The 20,584-nt window shown below is 41.2% G+C and overlaps 1 protein-coding gene across 1 annotated transcript in view; it reads left to right on the forward strand.

The window, feature by feature from the left end:
- The window catches only part of SERINC2 (serine incorporator 2), a 240,214-nt gene that overhangs the window by 73,805 nt on the left and 145,825 nt on the right, over window positions 1–20,584 (forward strand). The window contains exons 2-4 of the mRNA XM_086956856.1: window positions 11,710–11,871; window positions 18,824–19,002; window positions 20,376–20,455. Coding sequence (XP_086812982.1) covers window positions 11,710–11,871; window positions 18,824–19,002; window positions 20,376–20,455 — 421 coding nt within the window. The remainder of the gene's footprint in view (window positions 1–11,709; window positions 11,872–18,823; window positions 19,003–20,375; window positions 20,456–20,584) is intronic.

Consider the following 20,584-nt stretch of genomic DNA (forward strand, 5'->3'; position numbering starts at 1 on the left):
TGGTAACACAGCGGAGTTTGTGAAGTTAAGAACTATACAGTAACCTTTAAATTTTTTGGGATTTTGCCCTGTCCAAGGTACCCTCCTGGCTGATTTAAGGTCTCCTGCTAGCTGTTGTTTCCCCCAAGGGGCCAACTTTATATTACCAGACAACCAATGCAGGGCCTTACTTGTCAGTGCTGTGGGGGATTCTAGTTGGCCTGTAGCCAGTGGGGGGACAATTGCCAGTACCAACACTAGGGGTGATGCATCTTCTATGAATTGTAGTGAGTCTTCTTCTGTACCTGATGTGGTCAATACAGATGGATTTGGGGGCTGATCCTCTCTTATCATTGATTGATTGCGCACTATTACTAGAGCCTGTCCTGTGGGGTTGAGATGTAATTCATTTGTACCTCCCTCCATTTCTCTCACAGTAAGTTCTTTTGTGGTAATGGCTAAATTTGTGACTATGGGTGATATATTTGTCACCTCTTCTGCTATCTTTTTCTGGTCCACACCTAATTTCTTTACATCAGCAGAGAGCTTATCTAGTTTAGCCACTACTGGTTTAATTAGTGCTTTAAATTTACAATCAATCATGTCGGCTATCCTGGTTAGAAGCTCTTCATCCACATTTTGTTTCACAGTTTCATCCCCTTTCCCTCTATTTTTATCCTTAATTTTCGGTGGTGACACAACCCTCTTCCTCCCTGGATGAGAACCACCCCGATGTATTTGTGGTTTTCTGCACTTCCTAAATGCTCGTTTAACCGGTACAAGAACAGGGGGGGTCTTCATCTACAGTGTTCACCTGTGCACCCTCCTGCACAGGGAGATCTTGTTCTGTCATCTATCTGGGACTCGGTATCATTATCATGTGTTAAATCTTGGTCGGATTCTATGAGTACACTCTGATTAGGTGTCCTGTTATCATGTGTCTCAGTATCTGGGATTTCATTTACCACATCCTGAGATGGTATATCTACCCACGGTGAGTTTGGAGGTGGGCTCAGGGGGGAAAGATTAGGGGATTGACTTAAGCCTATTGACTGTCTCCTTTCATTGTTAATCTTGGATACTACATGTACCATATAATTATCCATGGTATTTCCCACAGCAGCTGGAATCTTTTTTGGCATCCTCAAAAATATTAATAGCAATGCTAGAGTTTTTCGTATAAGTGGGTTTTGCACAAATATATATCAGAAGTGCTATATAAGTAAATCACGAGAAGGGTATATTAGTGAACAAATAGTCTTACTATATCGAGATGAGCAAGAGACTCCAGGTGCGCTGCGGTGATCCTGCGCGGAACCCTGGGTCTCGCAGTCTCGGCCCCTGTTGGAACAGCCTCACTCACTCCTGGTCGATGTTTTATCCTTTCCTCAAGGCTCGGCAAGCAAGGGAACAAAGAAGCAAAGTCGCGGTTTCTGTAGTCGGCTGCGAGCGGCTCCCGCGAAGCGGGGTCCGCAAGCTGTTAAGAAGGTAGGCAGGCAATCAGGGAGGAGCAGGGTGCGGGAAGAGACTCCAGGTGCGCTGCGGTGATCATGCGCGGAACCCTGGGTCACGCAGTCCCGGCCCCTTTTGGAACAGCCTCACTCACTCCTGGTCGATGTTTTATCCTTTCCTCAAGGCTCGGCAAGCAAGGGAACAAAGAAGCAAAGTCGCAGTTTCTGTAGTCGGCTGCGAGCGGCAGAGAAGATGAATCCAATTTGTTAACTGGTAGTTAATGCTCTTGCCACTCTCCAGGGTGACTTTTCGCTTAAGTCATATCCAATGTTCCCTCTAATTTACTTCCTCTGTGTGCGGCAGTGGAGGGTCTCTGTGCGCTGCAACCATGGCTATGTGCTCCAGGAACCAAACGGCGCGTGTCTGCGGCGCCAAATGGCACTCAAAAAGTTTACTTTAAAAAGTGAAAAGATGGTGCATTTTCACACATACAGGCCACAATAAGGGTCTTAAGGGCAGAATGCAAATTTATTGTATTGCCTGTATTTTCATTGTTGTTTCTCTGACTGCTGTTGTCTGTCTTCCCCGCTGCCTGTACGTGGTCCATGGCCCGTTTTCTTCCCTCTGTTCCCCTCGCTGTCCCTGTTCTCTCTCTGCCCGGTCTTTCCTTCTGTACCCCTCGCTGCCCGTGTCTCTGCCCAGTTTTCCCTTCTGTTCCCCTCGCTTCCCCCGTGCCTCTCTGCCCGTTCTGCCTTCTGTTATTAGCTGCCCCTATATTTCTGTATTCTGTATTTTGCCTCTGTGCCATTAGTTTTTTGTGCCCGTCTGCCCTCTGTGCCACTCTTTTTTGTGCCCCTTTTGCCTTCTTTTGCACTCAGTTTCCCCCTCATTTTTTGTGCCTTTCTGCCCTCTGTTCCAGTCGGTTTTTGTTCCTTTCTGCCCTCTGTTACAGTCGTTTTTTGTGCCTTTTAGCCCTCTGTTCCACTTTGTTTTCCCCTCATTTTTTGTGCCCTTCTGCCCTGTTCCACTCGTTTTTTTGAGCCCTTCTGCCTTCTGTGCCACTCGTTTTATGTGCCCTTCTGCCCTCTGTGCCACTTTTTTTTGTCACCAAGTCAAAGTAGAGAGCGAGGACTAGAAAAACTAGTCCGTATCCCCAGGATTATATGTAAAAATCAAATAGGACTAGCTATGTTTACAGGGGGGAAGGGGACTCAAAGAAGTACGCAAGCTGGCAAACCTGTTGGTTTGTTCATGAAGCCCTCACCCACCAACCTGGTTGGTGGCATGCTTCATCATCGGGCCCACCACAGTGACACTGAATGTGCCCCGGGTGTGCTTCGACGCCCGATTACTGCGGAGCTGGTATGTTCTCTGAGTGTGCTGTGTAGTGAGTGAGATAGTGAAGTTAAAAGCTATACAGTGGGTCCCAGTACACGAGGGTAAATAAATAAGTTTTTAATAACTGGGCCCCTGTTAGCAATAAAAAGGCAGTTAGACGCGTTGGAGTGCGAGTTAAGACCTCCTGCGTCTTGTGTGGTCTACATGTTTCAGCCAGGCCTTTTTTTATTTAAAACTGGCTTTCCTCAGGACCAAGTGAGTATGTGTATAAGGTGCAAGTTAAATAAAAAACTAAATTATAGTGTTTGTGTTATTGGTTTATGTGTCACACTCTCTAAGGTGCGATTATATGTAAGAGGGGGATTCCCTCTAGCTTTGCTACATATAACAGAAACAAGGACAGAGACAAACGTACAGGGGAGAGTCATTTTAGTATGGCAGGTAAAAAATCACATTTTGTAGCCGACTTGTAAGGTGAGTGATCGACCTATATGCGGCTAGGGTGTGATACAATACATTCAGCACTCTATCGAAAAGAAACATCTACCAACAGCATACTACATGGGACAAGCTTCCATCCGAAGCCATTAATGGCTAGCATCCCATTCATTCATGAGAATGAAGCGGAATTGTTCAAAAACTGAGGATGCTGAAAACAAGATTGAAGAGTCCATGGACAGATTAAAAGCAAGAGGATACAAAGATCATAGCTTGAAAAAATGCAAAAGAAGAATATATCAAAAAACAAGAGAAGAAATCCTGATACCAAAAATAAAGACAAACTGAAGTACAAAAACCACGCATTATTACAACATACAGTAAAGAAAGTGGCAAAATCATGGGAAAATTTAAAAAATACTGGCATTTGATTGAAAAAGATCCGGATATAGGAAAATTATTAGGATCCAAACCTACGGTAACCTATCGAAAAACTAAATCGTTGAAGGACATGTTGGTAAAAAGCCACTTTTCACAACCAGCAGACAACAATTGGTTATCAAATCAACAGAATGGATTCTATAAATGTAACTCCTGCAAGGCGTGCAAAATTGGTAAGAACAAAAGGTCCATAACAGAACCAAATGTGAACACAATTGTTCTAAACGAGAAGATCACATGCTCATCACAGTATGGGATATATATTATCGAATGCAATTGTGGAAGCAAATACATAGGAAGCACAACCTGCACTCTGCGCAAAGGCATCCTGGAACATATCAGAGCGGTGAAAAATAAAGATTCTTCATATGCAACCGCTAAACACATGATGCTATGCCAGAAAGGAGATTGGAGATCAATGTGCTATTATGGCAGAAAAACAATCACTCTGAATGAACGAGGTGGAAATAGAACTCGAAAACTCCACCAGATAGAATCCAAATATATCGTAAGACTCAAAACCAAGACCCCAAGAGGGATGAATCATGATGAGGAACTTTATACACACTTAGAATAAGAAGAGCTGAACTGGTAAGAACTAACTTTGGGAAACCTGAAAGCATTGTTGACCTGTGAAACAATATGGTTAAAACTGCAATTCTGTAAGAATGAAATGCAATGTGAATCTCTAGTACTATACGTTATTACAACTTTTACACAGACCTGTAGCATTGTAAAAATGAATACTCACGAGTACTATACTCGGATAAATTTGATACACAAGTCAAACTGTAATTAATTAAAAATGAGAATTATGTATAGTTTACATAATGTTAGCAGAATTGCAGAACATATCGAATGTTTAAAAACCTCCACGAAAGGACAGTGAATGTAAATGAATTCTTTCTTTTTCTTTTAATATGATTTTGATTATCGAAATTAACAATCACTACAATGCCCAGAATGCCTCATAATGGCCGACTAGGCTTAAATAGTGTTGAAAAAGAAAACTCACTAACCGTGAGCAAAGCCGAGAAGGCTGAAACGCGTTGGTTGGGTTCGTTTTTGAATAAACAAGTGAAAAGACCTTCACTCTGGAGTGCTGTGCATATTTCTTTCCAAAATTGAATTTCGAAGCCAAGATCCGGCTTCTACGCCAAGCACCCACTGCCAGAGCTCGCTGTGAAAAGGATCACTTTGTGGATGATATATATATCGGTCCCCAATAGGTAGTTATAGTTAGGACCTAATTTCCATAGGAAATCTGCAACATTCTATTTGGAGTAACTTTGGCGCTGGTTGATGAATCTTCGCGAAATTTTCAAAACTAATTGCCAGCTCCGATCCGCTCCTATCCTGAAAGTCTTGGGATGATTCTTGTAGCAGGAGCCGAGACAAAAGGGGGTCCCAAAACGTGTTTTCCCCATGCAATTTTCCATAAGGGCCTTTAGCCGCAGCTACAGCCAGAACTTCTGAACGGAATGACACCAAATTTGCCTAAGAGGTAGTCCTCAGTTCAGACTCGTGGCTTTTGCTTAAATGGTGTAATTCCGTTCAGTAGTTTCTGAGAAAATCACATTTAAAGGTACATGTATATCTATGGCCGCGCAGGATCCGCGCATCCTAAGCGCACCCTGCGGTGCACGAGCTGTATTCTAATTGGCTGTCAACACTCCAAATCAGGAAGTGTTGGTTTCTTTTGCCTCGGTTCTACCTCTGTTGGAGGTACCTGGTCGGCTACTTTGACCTTAGGGACCCTTAGGATTGAAGGGGACTTACTCTCTCAACTTAGAACAGCCACAGGGTGCGTTTACATAGTGGTGAAGAGAGGGGACGGGGCTTGAGGTGATGTGTGCAAACACGCCCTGTGGCGCGTTTTAACTTGGGGAATTAATTCCACTTCAATCATGAGGGACCATGGGGGCCAACTAGCCCACCAGGTGCTACCAGAAAGCGCCGCTGCGTTGCAGAGAGGTGGTGCAGGCCGTGCCCCTTTTTACATCTCTCCGTTATGCAGCTCTGTGGCGCTTACTGGATGTACCTAGTGGGCTAGTTGGACTCTAGGGACCCTCCGGATTGAAGGGGAATTATTTTCACAACTTAAAACGCGCTAGAGGGTGTGTTTGCACAGTGGTGAAGGGAGGGGATGGTGTAGGAAAGTGGCTCTATATATGCTGGACCGAATTGAAATCAGCCGAACTACGAATTGTAATGTACTCGCCTGTTATCAGGAGAGACCTCAGTGCTGCATATTTGAGCCCAGTACTGATCCTGAAAAGTAATTCTAACTGTACTTACCAGTACCTTGAATTTCCTTCCATAGGATATCGTTGCCTGCTTTTTGCTGAAAAAGTTTTTAAGTGTTGATTTTTTAAACTTACAAATATTCCTCTAAAATATGCCAAACTACGAATTTCGATTTACTCACCTGTTATCAGGAGAGACCTCAGTGCTGCATCTTTAAACCCGGTACTGTTCCTGAAAAGTAATTCTAACCGTACTTACCAGTACCTTGAATTTCCTTCCATAGGATATCATTGCTTGCTTTTTGCTGAAAGAGTTTCTTTGTGTTGATTTTTGAAACTTACTAATATTCCTCTAAAATCAACCGAAATACGAATTCTGATTTACTCACCTGTTATCAGGAAAGACCTCAGTGCTGCATATTTGAGCCCAGTACTGATCCTGAAAAGTAATTCTAACCATACTTACTAGTAACTTGAATTTCCTTCCATAGGCTAACATTGACTGGTGTCACTTGGAAATTCTTTTATGTGTGGAGTTTTGGAACTTTTAAATATTCCTATAAAATGATCAGAACAACAAATTCCGATTTACTCACCTGTTATCAGGAGAGAACCCAGTGCTGCATCTTTTAGCCCAGCACTGATCCTGAAAAGGAATTCTAACAGTACTTACCAGTAACTTGTATTTCCTTACACTGGAATCCATTGTCTGGTTTTCACAAGAAAAGTTTGTGTCTATTTTCACAAACTGAAAATATTCCTTAAAAATCGCCTGTATGACTTAAACCCATTCTTTCAGCTGTTTACAGGAGATGCACCAGTGCTGGATCCAGGATCCATCACTGAGTAAGAAAAAGTAACAATAACACTACTTACCTGCTAAGTGAATTTCCGCCCATAGGATAACATTGGTGATTCTATGTGAAAACATTTCTCAGTGTCCACTTTTAAAATATAATAATATTCCTTAAAAATAACTACTGTAACCAAAACGCTTTTACTCAACTGTTTACAGGAGATGTCCCAGGACTGAATCTAGGATCCAGTTCTGTGGTTAGAAAAGTAATCCATAAAGTAACTAATTGCATTTAATTAGAAATTCACATTGAGGTCAATGTTGCATTGTGTTTTAAATCGTGTTGCCCATTGCAACAACAACTACTGTACTTAAGTCTATTGCCTATTTGCAAAGTATTTAAACTAAAGTAATCCATTCTGTATTTAAACTAAAGTAATCCATTCTGAGGAAGTATATTTTGTAATGTAATGTATAATGTAATTCAAAAATATCTAAACATGAATAGTTTTTAAAAAAATGTAGTAAATCAGTATAAAATAAATAAATATAACATTTAATCCATTTAAAAATTGGCATTGAAAAAACCCTTAAATTCACTGAAAAAAACATAGGTTTCAGACATGTTATAGTTAGGAATTAGCATTTAGAAAACCTTAGAAATTCACTGAAAAAAACATAGGTTTCAGGGGTGTTATAGTTAGCTGGACATTTCTCGTACAAAACCATTGAAATTCCTCCGTTATAGTTAGTTGTACTAACTATATCTCGCATGCCCGCAATCCACTGCTGATGATGTCACATATTACATAATTCATGATATGGTCGGTGACATCAATGATGACATCACTGATGACATCATATACGTGATAATCTGATACACCTTATCATACACTAGCATAACCTTTCAACACTCATTATAAAATATGGAGAACCTAATTTGAAACCATTGACACACCAATACAAGTTTCTAAAAACCCACTCAGTGATTCCTACATCTAAACACTTACCTATAGATTCACTCATACATGCTAACAAAGATCAATAGAACACTATTAAATATACTTATACACCTTTTATCGACATTGCACACCAGCACACATGCTATTTACTTATGCAGTCATCCTACTCACTTATGCAAACAATTGATCATACCTACATTTAATAAGCTACACACTTATACAAACACCACTTTATTTATTCATATAGATAGTAACTTGTGCTTAGTGTGTTATAAAATCACTATTGCAAGTATACAGTTTTCGATACAATCACCGAGTCTTAAGTATACTTATTTATAAATAACTGTCACATACACTGCCTTTTATTTTTCTACTTTGTTGGACATGTCATTGAGAAATATATTTACTAATCACCACACCAATAAAGAGATTCACTCACCCAAACAAGTGTTTCCACGTGCAGTCTTAACCTCCTGAACCTATTAAATCAACTATTTACACATCTTTGGACAGTCCCACACCTCCCACCCAACCACACACATATTCAATATCCCATACAGATACTCATTTAACTAATTAATACTAATATAGACTTTCACATAGCTAGTAACCAACTTATGTAGTAGTTTACACAACAAGAGATAAAGTGAAACAGATATTCACACAGTTTGATCACTATCTCATATATTAGTGAAACCCTTTAGTCACTTAGACAGTCAATCACAGTGCTACTAAATCCTCCATCCTGACACTTATACATCCACTCATTCTTCAATGCAGATTGCTATATATAATAAATATCGAACCAAACCACATTCACTGTATGATGCCATCAGTGATGTCACTGACCATGTCATGAATGATGTAATATGTGACCTCATAAGCAGTGGATTGCGAGGCGCGAGTTATAGTTAGTACAACTAACTAGAACTGAGGAATTTCAATGGTTTTGTAAGAGTGAAATGTCCAGCTGACTATAACACTCCTGAAACCTATTGTTTTTTCAGTGAATTTCTAAGGTTTTTTAAATGCCAATTCCTAACTATAACATGTCTGAAACCTATGGTTTTTTCAGAGAGATATATATATATATATATATATATATATATATATATATATATATATATATACACACACATATTTCAAAAAGGTTATTGTAGATTTAAGTTAGTTAGCTGTCTGCACTATAACCATCGTTGTTGGTGTTGCACTACAGTTGTTTCCTTCTGATTTGAAAATCCTCCCCAGAAGTAGTCTAATCAGAAAAAAACAATGATGGAGATTGGAAAAGTGCCCTCCAGGCTACTTCCGTAGTTTCTGAATTCTGTTGCTTCACTCGCACTTGAGATGCAGAAGGAACCTTGCGTCCTGTCCTTTGCAAGTGGGTATGGAGTCCCCTTTGATTGGCTTCATTGAGGTTTCAGAGTACCAGCAGGTTGCACTACCAGCGAAGCAGGGGATTCATATGTCTCCACCCAGCCCCTTGTTGTCTCCAGAACGTTGAAAAAAGAAGTATGGTGATGGGCACCCACTTGAAGCGTTGACAGAAACAGTAGCACACTTTTTAAGTCTGGACACCTCCATTTTTTCTAACTTGTAGAAATGATCCATGCTTGTGTTGTACAGCAATAGTGTAGTAAGTAAAGATCCCCGGACATTTTTACACCTTCATAAGACCCATCTTCCTAGCAGCCACCAGGATAACCTCTGTTGCAGTAATTTAGGATTCTTGTTACTATTGGCCTCACGGTCTGCTCAGGCCGTGGGTGCTTCGTGGGCACTCAGAGTGAACCACTGCTAACAAGGGAAACAAAGACAAAGGTGCAACATCTGACCACATCCACTCTTCCATATAACTAGTAGCATTGTTGCCTTCAAGCTCCACGGTCAACCCAACTATGTATAGATTGTTTAGTCGCAAGCAGCTTTCTAATCTGCCCTCCATAAATCTGCCTCCTTCATTAAAGTCCTGGATTTACGGGTCCAAGTCTGTGCAAGGGTGCTGTTCTGTGCGGGTGACTTCTTACTGGTGACTACCAGATAGGTAGTTTATGGTAGTTTTCACAAAAGGTAGTTAAATCAATTGGTAACGCCCATCTTCGCACCCATGGCCATGTGAGTCTCGGCAGTAGCTGCCAATATCATGTCTAGTTTGTCAGAAGGACAAGTGAAGTAAGGGGAGCAGCCTAGGGATTGAATAGGCTGCAACATACAGCAGCCTGCACAGTGCAACTAAATGAATTCAGCAGGATTATCTGGTTAGATCGAATCTGCAATCGGTGGCTATATGATCAAGACTTTGGCCCGCCTCACCCAGATCTTATGTCCCTTATTGAGAGTGTGTGTGTTAGATCGATAGATATATATGGGGGAGTGAACTTGCGGCCATAATAGTGCAGAATGAGGCAAAATGAAATCCCCTTACGCAGCATGGAGCAAAGTGCGTATTCCAAATTTAATAGTAAGTCAGGCTGCTCAATCCAGCGCTGCTCCTTGGTCCACTGTACCCAGTTGCCTTCTCGTTTTTTTTTCAGGTCAGCGGATTGTAAAGAGTCAGTGGGTTACAGTCTGTGCCTGGCCAAGTTCAAGTTGCTGGCCGCAGGGCTTCCCTCGTGAGCTGCCTTCTTCAGTATTATATTGTTCCATGTTTCTCCAGGCGCAGGGCAGTCACTGTATATTAACAGTGGATAGGAGCCTATGCCAATGTCGCCTTGGTGTGGCAAAACCTGCCATATGGCCCAGGCCGCTCTTCAGACTGTACATGGTCTGCGGCACAGTACTCAATAGCACTGGAATGGCCTATGATGGAGTACTGAAACCATGTGAAAGCTGAAATACAGGGTTGGGCGCCTCGATAGCTAGTGCCCTTATGGTGACAAGTCACCCCTGCCCCCTCAAACTCTGCTGGTAGCCCCTCCATTGCCACAGCTGCTCACTGGTTGTATGGCATTGCACAGATTCGGATAATGTTTGGTGGTGTGGACTCTGAGCACAGCTCTTTCGAAAAGTGATGGCCATGTTCAGCTACAACCCCCCTCTTTCCTCCCCACCCCCATAGTGATTCGTTTAAGTGGTAGTTTGGGTTCCCTTTGTCCATTCTTATGTTTGTGTACTCTTCTTCTCCACACACACACACAGGTACAAACACACAAGTCGGCTTGTCTTTATGACTGGATGGGGGTAGTCTAGGTATATGGGGGCATCTTGGCAGATCGCAGAGTTCTCTTGATTTTTTGGTGATTTTATTTTGCTCAAGAGTTGGGGGTGTAACACAATGATTATTCAATTCTTGGTAAAGCACAGCACATGGGCATTACATTTTTTCTAGGTTCAAATTGGTAGCCAGTAATGTGCTGTTCGAATTGTGCATATGCTGATTGGAGATTTTGGAATCTGGTAATACTTTAGCAAAGCATGTAGAGCCTTGGCATAGTCATGGGAGACTTCAGTAGGGATGGAGCATTGAGAAGGTATAACAAAGCTAAGAGTAGAAAAGCAAGAGCGTCTGAGGATAAAAGCAGGATATTTGTAGTTTGATAGGTTCTGAAGAACTTTGCACGGTTGATAAAGATGGTTTGAGTGTTTTTGTGGAGGTTGGCCTCCTATTTGTCCCTTGTGGTTTTATCAGAAGAAAGTTTGGGAACAAATTAGTTGAGTCATGTGAGTTGCAGTATTGAGACACTGGAGCATGTGATTGTGGTGTAGGAGAATGGCCTCTTTCTTGGTGCTATTCAGCTATAGTTAACTTGTTCCCCATTTACTAATGGATAGCAGCCAAGCGCTTGGCTGTTTTGGGTATTTCCACATTGCTTCTTTAATGAATCATTCTACATGCCTCTGTCTCCGTTATTTTGAAGTGGTATTTTCCATTTCTCTCCATTGTCTCTCCCCTTCTCTTTGCTGTCTCTCTTCTCCCCTCCATACCATTGACTCGCCCATATTCCCTCTCACTTGCCTTCATTGCCTCTCACCTAGCACAGAATACTTCACCATGATCAGATGTTTTGATTGACTTTTAGTGGGCTGCTACCTCTCACATACATGTCTTTTATTTCAGGTATCATGTCTGTGTGGCAGTGCGCCTTGCCTCCTCTGTGGCTGCTGCCCCTCCACAAAGAGCTCTACCATTACTCGCCTTGCCTTCTCCATCTTTTTACTGATGGGCACCATTGTGGCGATAATCATGATAGCTCCAGGAGTCGAAGTAGGACTCCAAAAGGTAAGAATATCCTTTTATTTGAGATGGGTTATAAATGTTTCAACAAATAATTGCCTTCTAAGATGGGTGGGAGGTGGCATGGCACTTAAAAAGTCAAATTTGAATGCTGGCTTTTGAATGTGAGGTTCCCAAGTGAGCCTCACTAGTGTGCTGTCTCTGTGTTCTGAACACATATTGCACTGGTAACATAAAGGTTGGGTACCAGATTACTTTTTTAGTAACCGTATCCAGTTGTTTGAGATTAGCCTCGGTCTAGCAAGCCTGAAACCACATTTGGCTTACAAGTGGAAGTCGCTTGGTGTTCACACAATACATCAGTCCATCTCGTTTGTATCTGCCAACAAAGCAGACCGTAATATTTGTAACAACTTGTGCTCTGAAATTAACTTTCTGTGAAAAAATACACCACCACTGTTGCTCACTCCGTTTATTATATTAACTCTTCCCTTATAAATTTCTATCTCTTGATGTTTTGAAGGTGTAATCAAACACACAGTAACTTGTACAAAACCCCAAGTAAAGAATTTAAAAAGTGACCCTCACGTGTGCCTGTCTAGATCATAAAATAGATTTAAGGTTAGTACTAATTTGAGCATATTGTACTTGACTCGAGTAACGGTAGATCAGCATCACTAGCTGGGAGTTTCTTTTTTGTGGGCTCTGTTTCCTCCCTATTATGCTTTGAAAATAGAACAGTTTTGTACTGCGCATAATACGAGAGTTTCATTGTTTCTCCCTCTGTGGTGCCGTGTCCTTTAAGTCTGGTGGAAGTAAGGTCAAAGTTTGCACTCTTGGTACTCTGTGATGAATGTGCACCTTATTTACCATGCACCTCGGTAGGAAGTCTGATATTCACCTGACTTTCCCAGCCATGTTCAGCTGCCAGAGGTACTGGTGTGTTGAGTAGTCTGCTGTTCACCTGTAGGGTCCCTCAGAATGATCAGGCAATATGCTCATGTGCTGAGTTGGAAATCGTTGTCCTACTTATGGGCATTAGGCTGCTTGTTTTTGTTCTTGTTTTTTTAGGTCGAGCTGGTGTTGGAGCGCGAAGCGCTCCCGCCAGCGCGAGTTCTATAGTCACTGTGCTAACTGGCAAGGGAGATAGAGCTGTGAACGAGCGGCTACTGGCCTGTGCACGAGCCGATTATGCTCTGTGAACTCGCACGTCTCCAGAAGACGACGTGCTGCGCCAGAGCCGCCTCCAGCTTGTTTTAGATGCACTGAGTCATTAACCCTTTCGATGCTGATGACGAGCTCAGCTCGTCATCACCCACGGGTGTCGTGTGCTGATGACGAGCTGAGCTCGTCATGTAAACAGCAAAATGATCATTTGCAGCACAGCGCAAAAATCCCTGCAGCAGCCATGTGGTTAAAGAAGTGTTGCAGTTTTGGAAACATGTCATCTAAGGTTTCTTTTTTATTATACTTTATTTACAGAAGTAAGTCGTTTGTGCTTTATTTTATGATTACTGGGACTGTCTTAATTATACAGCTTGCTTTAATCCTTGTTACTACTGAGTTCCGAAGTGGGGAAGTCTTCGATGAGCCGAGGCCTCTGGGTCATGGGCGGTAGAATCGTAAAGGTGATAGTGTGGCTTACTCGAACCAAAAAAAGTGTCTGAAAAGAAGTGGTGGATAATAAGATCGGCAAGGTACCAGGGCCTATCGTATATGGGTCTTTGAATAAACTGAGCCCATGTTTTTCGGATTCTTTGCAGTGCTTCCACTGTTATAATTATTTGTTCAAGAGCGGTGTGCTTGTCTTTGTACCACGTGCAGCTTTGTGTTGGTGCAGGTCGAGGTTTTGTGAGACTGCAGTAAGATGTTTACACAGTGACTCTCGCCCCTTACATTATACCAGGAGATACCGGAAAAGTGAAACTTTATTGCGTGAACATTATTGTTAGTTTTGTAACCTCTATTCTTCATTAATGGTGTCGACCTACTTGTGTACAAATACAGTGTCTGTTTCTACCGTTACTTTATCATACTTGCATTGTTAGGCAGTTGTTTCGTCTTCTTCCTCCTACCGCCATGCCTTTTGAATATCGAGTCTGGAATAGTTACTCTGCCGACGGAACACCTGCTCATGGCTTGGAGATGCTGTCCACCTTTTAGGAGCAATCGACGTTAGTGGCTGCATTGTTCTCTTATTGGTTGTATCCTGTTTGAGTCCTCGGACTGTTCTCCTGTAATGGGACCGAAAAGGCTGTACTGTACAGTAATTACCCTTTTTAGATAGTGCTGCATCCCAATCGGATGTTTCTTTTCTGCATATCTCGGTAATTTGTGCCATATTCTTTCCAGCCCCCAACCTAAGTTTACTTGAGTTCCCAGTTTGTTTTGTCATTTTCTTTACCTGTCTGCTGGTAAAATGTCTTGTAAGCTGCTTGACAATTCTCTCTCTCTTTCTCTCTTATATATATAATATATATCTCTCCTCGCCGGCTTGACCCCACCACCACCATCCTTCTTGACATTAGGCCAGAAGGTCGCCACCCACTTTGACTCCTATATCTGGTGTGTGTGTGTATGATTTCGGCAGGCTTATATGGGAGTGAAACCCCTGTGACATGTGCCAATCTCTGTTCTTTTCTGGTTCTCATGCCTCGTATATGGCAACGCTGTTGCCACTTTTCCAAACTAATTGTACAGAACATTAGGGCCTGAGGTGAGCTAACCAGCTTCGAGAGACTGCTAAAGACATGGTTGTTTTAGATGTGCACGCCCACACAATTACACAGCACTCTAATGCAACATACACTCCAAATACCACTCAGTGCCACATAATTACACTCTACTCAGTGCAACACACACTCCACACAATACCACTCAGTGCCACATAATTATATGCTACATATTTACACTGCGCTCAAGGCAACATACACTCCAAATATCACTCAGTGCCACATAATTACACTGCACTCAATGCAACATAAACTCCAAATACCACTTAGTGCCACATAATTACTACACTCCAAATCCCACTCAGTGCCACATAATTACAATGCACTCTGCAACATACACTCCAAATCCCACTCAGTGCCACATAATTACATAGCACTCAATGCAACATACACTCCATATACCACTCAGTGCCACATAATTACACACCAAATAATTACACTGCACTCAATGTCACATACACTCCAAATACCACTCAATGCCACATAATTACACACCACATCACTGCACTCAATGCAACAATCACTCCAAATACCACTCAATGCCACATAATTACACAGCACTCAATGCAACATACACTCCATATACCACTCAGTGCCACATAATTACACACCACATAATTACACTGCACTCAATGTCACATACACTCCAAATACCACATAATTATACACCACATCACTGCACTCAATGCAACATACACTCCAAATACCACTCAGTGCCACATAGTTATATGCAACATAATTACACTGCACACAATGCAACATACATTCTAAATACCACTCAGTGCCACATAATTACACTCTACTCAGTGCAACACACACTCCACACAATACCACTCAGTGCCACATAATTATATGCTACATATTTACACTGCGCTCAAGGCAACATACACTCCAAATATCACTCAGTGCCACATAATTACACACCACATAATTACACTGCACTCAATGCAACATACACTCCAAATACCACTCAGTGTCACATAATTACACTGCACTCAATGCAACATAAACTCCAAATACCACTTAGTGCCACATAATTACTACACTCCAAATCCCACTCAGTGCCACATAATTACACTGCACTCAATGCAACATACACTCCAAATCCCACTCAGTGCCACATAATTACACAGCACTCAATGCAACATACACTCCTTATACCACTCAGTGCCACATAATTACACACCACATAATTACACTGCACTCAATGTCACATACACTCCAAATACCACTCAATGCCACATAATTACACACCACATCACTGCACTCAATGCAACAATCACTCCAAATACCACTCAATGCCACATAATTACACAGCACTCAATGCAACATGCACTCCATATACCACTCAGTGCCACATAATTACACACCACATAATTACACTGCACTCAATGTCACATACACTCCAAATACCACATAATTACACACCACATCACTGCACTCAATGCAACATACACTCCAAATACCACTCAGTGCCACATAGTTATATGCAACATAATTACACTGCACACAATGCAACATACACACCAAATAACACTCTGTACCACATAATTACACACCACATAATAACACTCTACTGAATGCAACACACTCCACACAATACCACTCAGTGCCACATAATCATATGCTACATAATTACACTGCGCTCAACGCAACATACACTCTAAATACCACTCAGTGCCACAATTACACGTCACATAATTACACTGCACTCAATACAACATACACTCCAAAGCCCACTCAGTGCCACATAATTACACGCCACATAAGTACACACACTGCAATCAATGCAACATACATTCAAAATACCACTCAGTGCCACATAATTACATGCCACATAATTACACTGCGCTCAATGCAACATACATTCCAAAAACCACTCAGTGCCACATAATTACACGCTACATAATTAGACTGCACTCAATGCAACATACATTCTAAATACCACTCAGTGCCACATAATTACACTCCACATAATTACACACACTGCAATCAATGCAACATACATTCCAAATACCACTCCGTGCCACATAATTACACTACACCCAATGCAACATACACTCCAAATATCACTCCGTGCCACATTATTACACGCCACATAATTACACTGCACTCAGTGCAACATACACTCCAAATCCCACTTAGTTCCACATAATTGCACGCCACATAATTACACAGCACTCAATGCAACATACATTCCAAATATCACTCAGTGCCACATAGTGTTATACAACATAATTACACTGCACTCAATGCAACATACACGCCAAATACCACTCAGTGCCACATAATTAAACACCACATAATTACACTATACTGAATACAACACACACTCCACACAATAACACTCAGTGCCACATAATTATATGCTACATAATTTCACAGCACTCAATGCAACATACACTCCAAATACCACTCCATGCCACATAATTACACACCACATCACTGCACTCAATGCAACAATTACTCCAAATACTACTCAGTGCCACATAATTACTCGTCACATCATTACACTGCACTCAATGCAACATACACTCCAAATACCACTCAGTGCCACATAATTACACACCACATAATTACACTGCACTCATTGCAACATACACTCCAAATACCACTCAGTGCCACATAGTTACACGCCACATAATTACACTGCACTCAATGCAACATACACTCCAAATCCCACTCAGTGCCACATAATTACACGCCACATAAGTACACACACTGCAATCAATGCAACATACACTCCAGATATCACTCAGTGCCACATAGTTATATACAACATAATTACACTGCACTCAATGCAACATACACTCCAAATACCACTCAGTGCCACATAATTAAACACCACGTAATTACACTCTACTGAATGCAACACACACTCCACACAATAACACTCAGTGCCACATAATTATATGCTACATAATTTCACTGCACTCAATGCAACATACACTCCAAACAATACCACTCAGTGCCACATAATTACATGCCACACAATTACACTCTACTGAATACAACATAACCTCCCCATAATACCACTCAGTTCCACATAATTATATGCAACATAATTACACTGCACCCAACAGACACTCCAAATACTACTCAGTGCAAGATAATTACACACCACATAATTACACTCTGCTGAATGCAACACACACTCTACACAATATCACTCCGTGCCACATAATTATATGCTACATAATTACACTGCACTCAATGCAACATACACTCCAAATACCACTCAGTGCCACATAATTACACGCCACAAAATTACACTCTACTGAATACAACATACACTTTCCATATTACCACTCAGTGCCACAAAATTACAAGCCACATAATTGCACTCTTCTCAATGCAACGTAAATACACTCCACATATACCACTCAGTGCCATATAATTACACACCTCATATTTACTCTACTCAATGCAACATAAATACACTTTATCTATCTGTCTATCTATCGCCCTCAATCTATCGATCGCCCTCACTCTATCTATCGCCCTCGCTCTATCTATCGCACTCACTCTATCTTTCGCACCACCACAGCATCACTGAGCCCCACCACAGCATCACTCAGGGGCACCACAACATCACTATGCGCTACCACAGCATCACTGAACTCCACAGCATCACTCATTGCCACCATAACATCACTCAGAGCCACCACAGCATCAATCTGTGCAACCATTCAACAACAACTAGTTCAAATATGTTCTCTCAATGTTTCAAGCTTTATTACAAATGTCACAAAAATATGTTAATAGTTCACTTCTGTTCTTGGATTTTCGTCACAAAATACAATGAACATAATCTTTACAAAAGTTATTTACAAAAGCTATTGCCATTATAAATTACAATAACTTTTATTTAAGTATTAAAAAAACATTTTTATTTGTAATATCAATACATCTAAGTCATGTAAATACAACACATATTGCATTACAAATGCTATGGGTGTCACATTTGCGAAAGTTAAAACTATTGGCATTGTAAATGACAAAGCTATTACCGTAATTTCACTATTTTCCAAACCAACACATAAATAAAAAATGTGCCATTTACAGTACCAATATCTCAAACTTTCCTAATGCGAGACCTTTTGCATTGCAAATGCTTGTTTGGGTGAGCAATTGGTTTGCTCTTTGATTTTATTCGAAAACTACCAGCTGATTTCTAATGCCCTCAAACTGCACATCACTTAGTCCTTAGCTTTTGGGGTTGAGTAGCTGTAGAGCTGTTCTGAACATGTGCTGTTTGGCTACAGATCCCGTGGTTCTGCGACACCTCCACAACCATCCATGGATCTGTGAACTGCGGCGTCGTCGTTGGCCATAAGGCTGTGTACCGGATGTGCTTTGCTATGGCAGCTTTCTTCTTCCTCTTCGCACTGATTATGATCTGTGTGCGAAGCAGCAGAGACCCAAGAGCTGCAATTCAGAATGGGTGAGTTTTGCAACATTTCCTTGTAAGTTTGACACATTGGTGACAGCTAATATACTCTTCTGCCACATACCACAGTATGAATCATACAGAAATTAAGATGCAGCGTAATGCCTAACCTATTTAGAACCACTGAAACATGTTGTTCTGTGTAAGTTAAGAGCGGAATTTGTGGAGGGAACATATGCTTAAGGGAGCAAAGGTAGTTGAATTGGGATTCTCAGTAATGAATAGGATGGGCCAAGCTGTAACTCGTTAGAAACTCCTTTACTTATATTGAATTATTTTGCATCTTCGGGCTTCTATCATTTGTCTACTGATTAGGAAACCTAGGATTGGTTTAAAGTGCCTATGTTTTAAATAGACCTGGGTGGAATTTCAATTACGCCGGAGTAATTGGAGTATTTTCGGTAATTCTGTGTTACTGTATGACGCGGACATTACCAATAATTCCACAATTATTCCACCTTGCATACTTAACCATCATTTTATGATTTTATTGGGGGGGGGGGGGGAATTGTACTGAAGACCACGTTTAGCGAGCATTTGCATTTAGAACGGTTAACTTAAAACGCATCCTTCCTTCCCTTTTGGATGCGAGGATGCATTTTGTACTAAGAAAATAGCATTAAATGGTGGTAGTAGGTTGGGTGACAATCCTACCCCAAGAGCAAACGAATCTCCTTATTTGTGTTCTGTTGCATTTAGCACTATTTATTATCATAAAATGCATCCTTGCGTCCAGTTTGGACACAAGGGGGCATTTTTGCGCTAAGAAATAGCATTAAATGCAATATTACCGTTCTTGCGTAATTCAAGTGTGATCTTGTGGAATTTTTGGGTAACTTCGTGTAATACTCTCTCCCCTAGTTTTAACTAGAGCCTGGCAAAGTGAAAGATGTATTGTAAAAAGTGCGTTGGCTAGTCCTGGTTCTTTTGCCCTTGATTTTTATTTGATGGCTCTCCGAGCGTGTCTGTAACCTTAAGACTTAAGCTGATAGAATGAAAGGCTTGTTTTTGTTCATATATTAACAAGTATTAGCAGGATTTTATCATAATGATTTTAATTGTTAAATTACTTGTTTTATTGTTAACTTGCATCGTTTGCATAGTGAATCTTCTTTGGAACCTTTTTTTAAAGTTCTGAAATAATGAAGATGTCTTTTGGGGGCTGCCTATGGTCTCTGTTGAAATCCAAGGTCGCATATTCCTCCAATGAGTAATTCTAGAATGAATGCACAACTCCTGTCTCATTCCAGCCCCGCCATTAGGACTGCACCGCCTGTTTTCACCCCAGGGCCTCAATTTACTGTCCTTTTCATTTGAGTCACTTCTTTCAGTAGCATTTCTGTCAATCTTTCTCTTGCGTTTTATAGGTTTTGGTTCTTCAAGTTCCTGATCCTAGTTGGGATCACAGTGGGGGCCTTTTTTATTCCCAATGGACCCTTTACGACAGGTAAGCATGGGCAGTTAACTAATTCACCGTTTGTTCCGCTTGCAAATTGTGTTAATCTCCACCTTTATCTTGGATGCAACTCTGCTTGTCCTTTGAGTATTGCAAGCTTTTTGATCACATTTCGTTTTC

Source organism: Lissotriton vulgaris, chromosome 2_1 (assembly GCF_964263255.1).
Source record: "Lissotriton vulgaris chromosome 2_1, aLisVul1.2, whole genome shotgun sequence".
NCBI lineage: Eukaryota > Metazoa > Chordata > Amphibia > Caudata > Salamandridae > Lissotriton > Lissotriton vulgaris.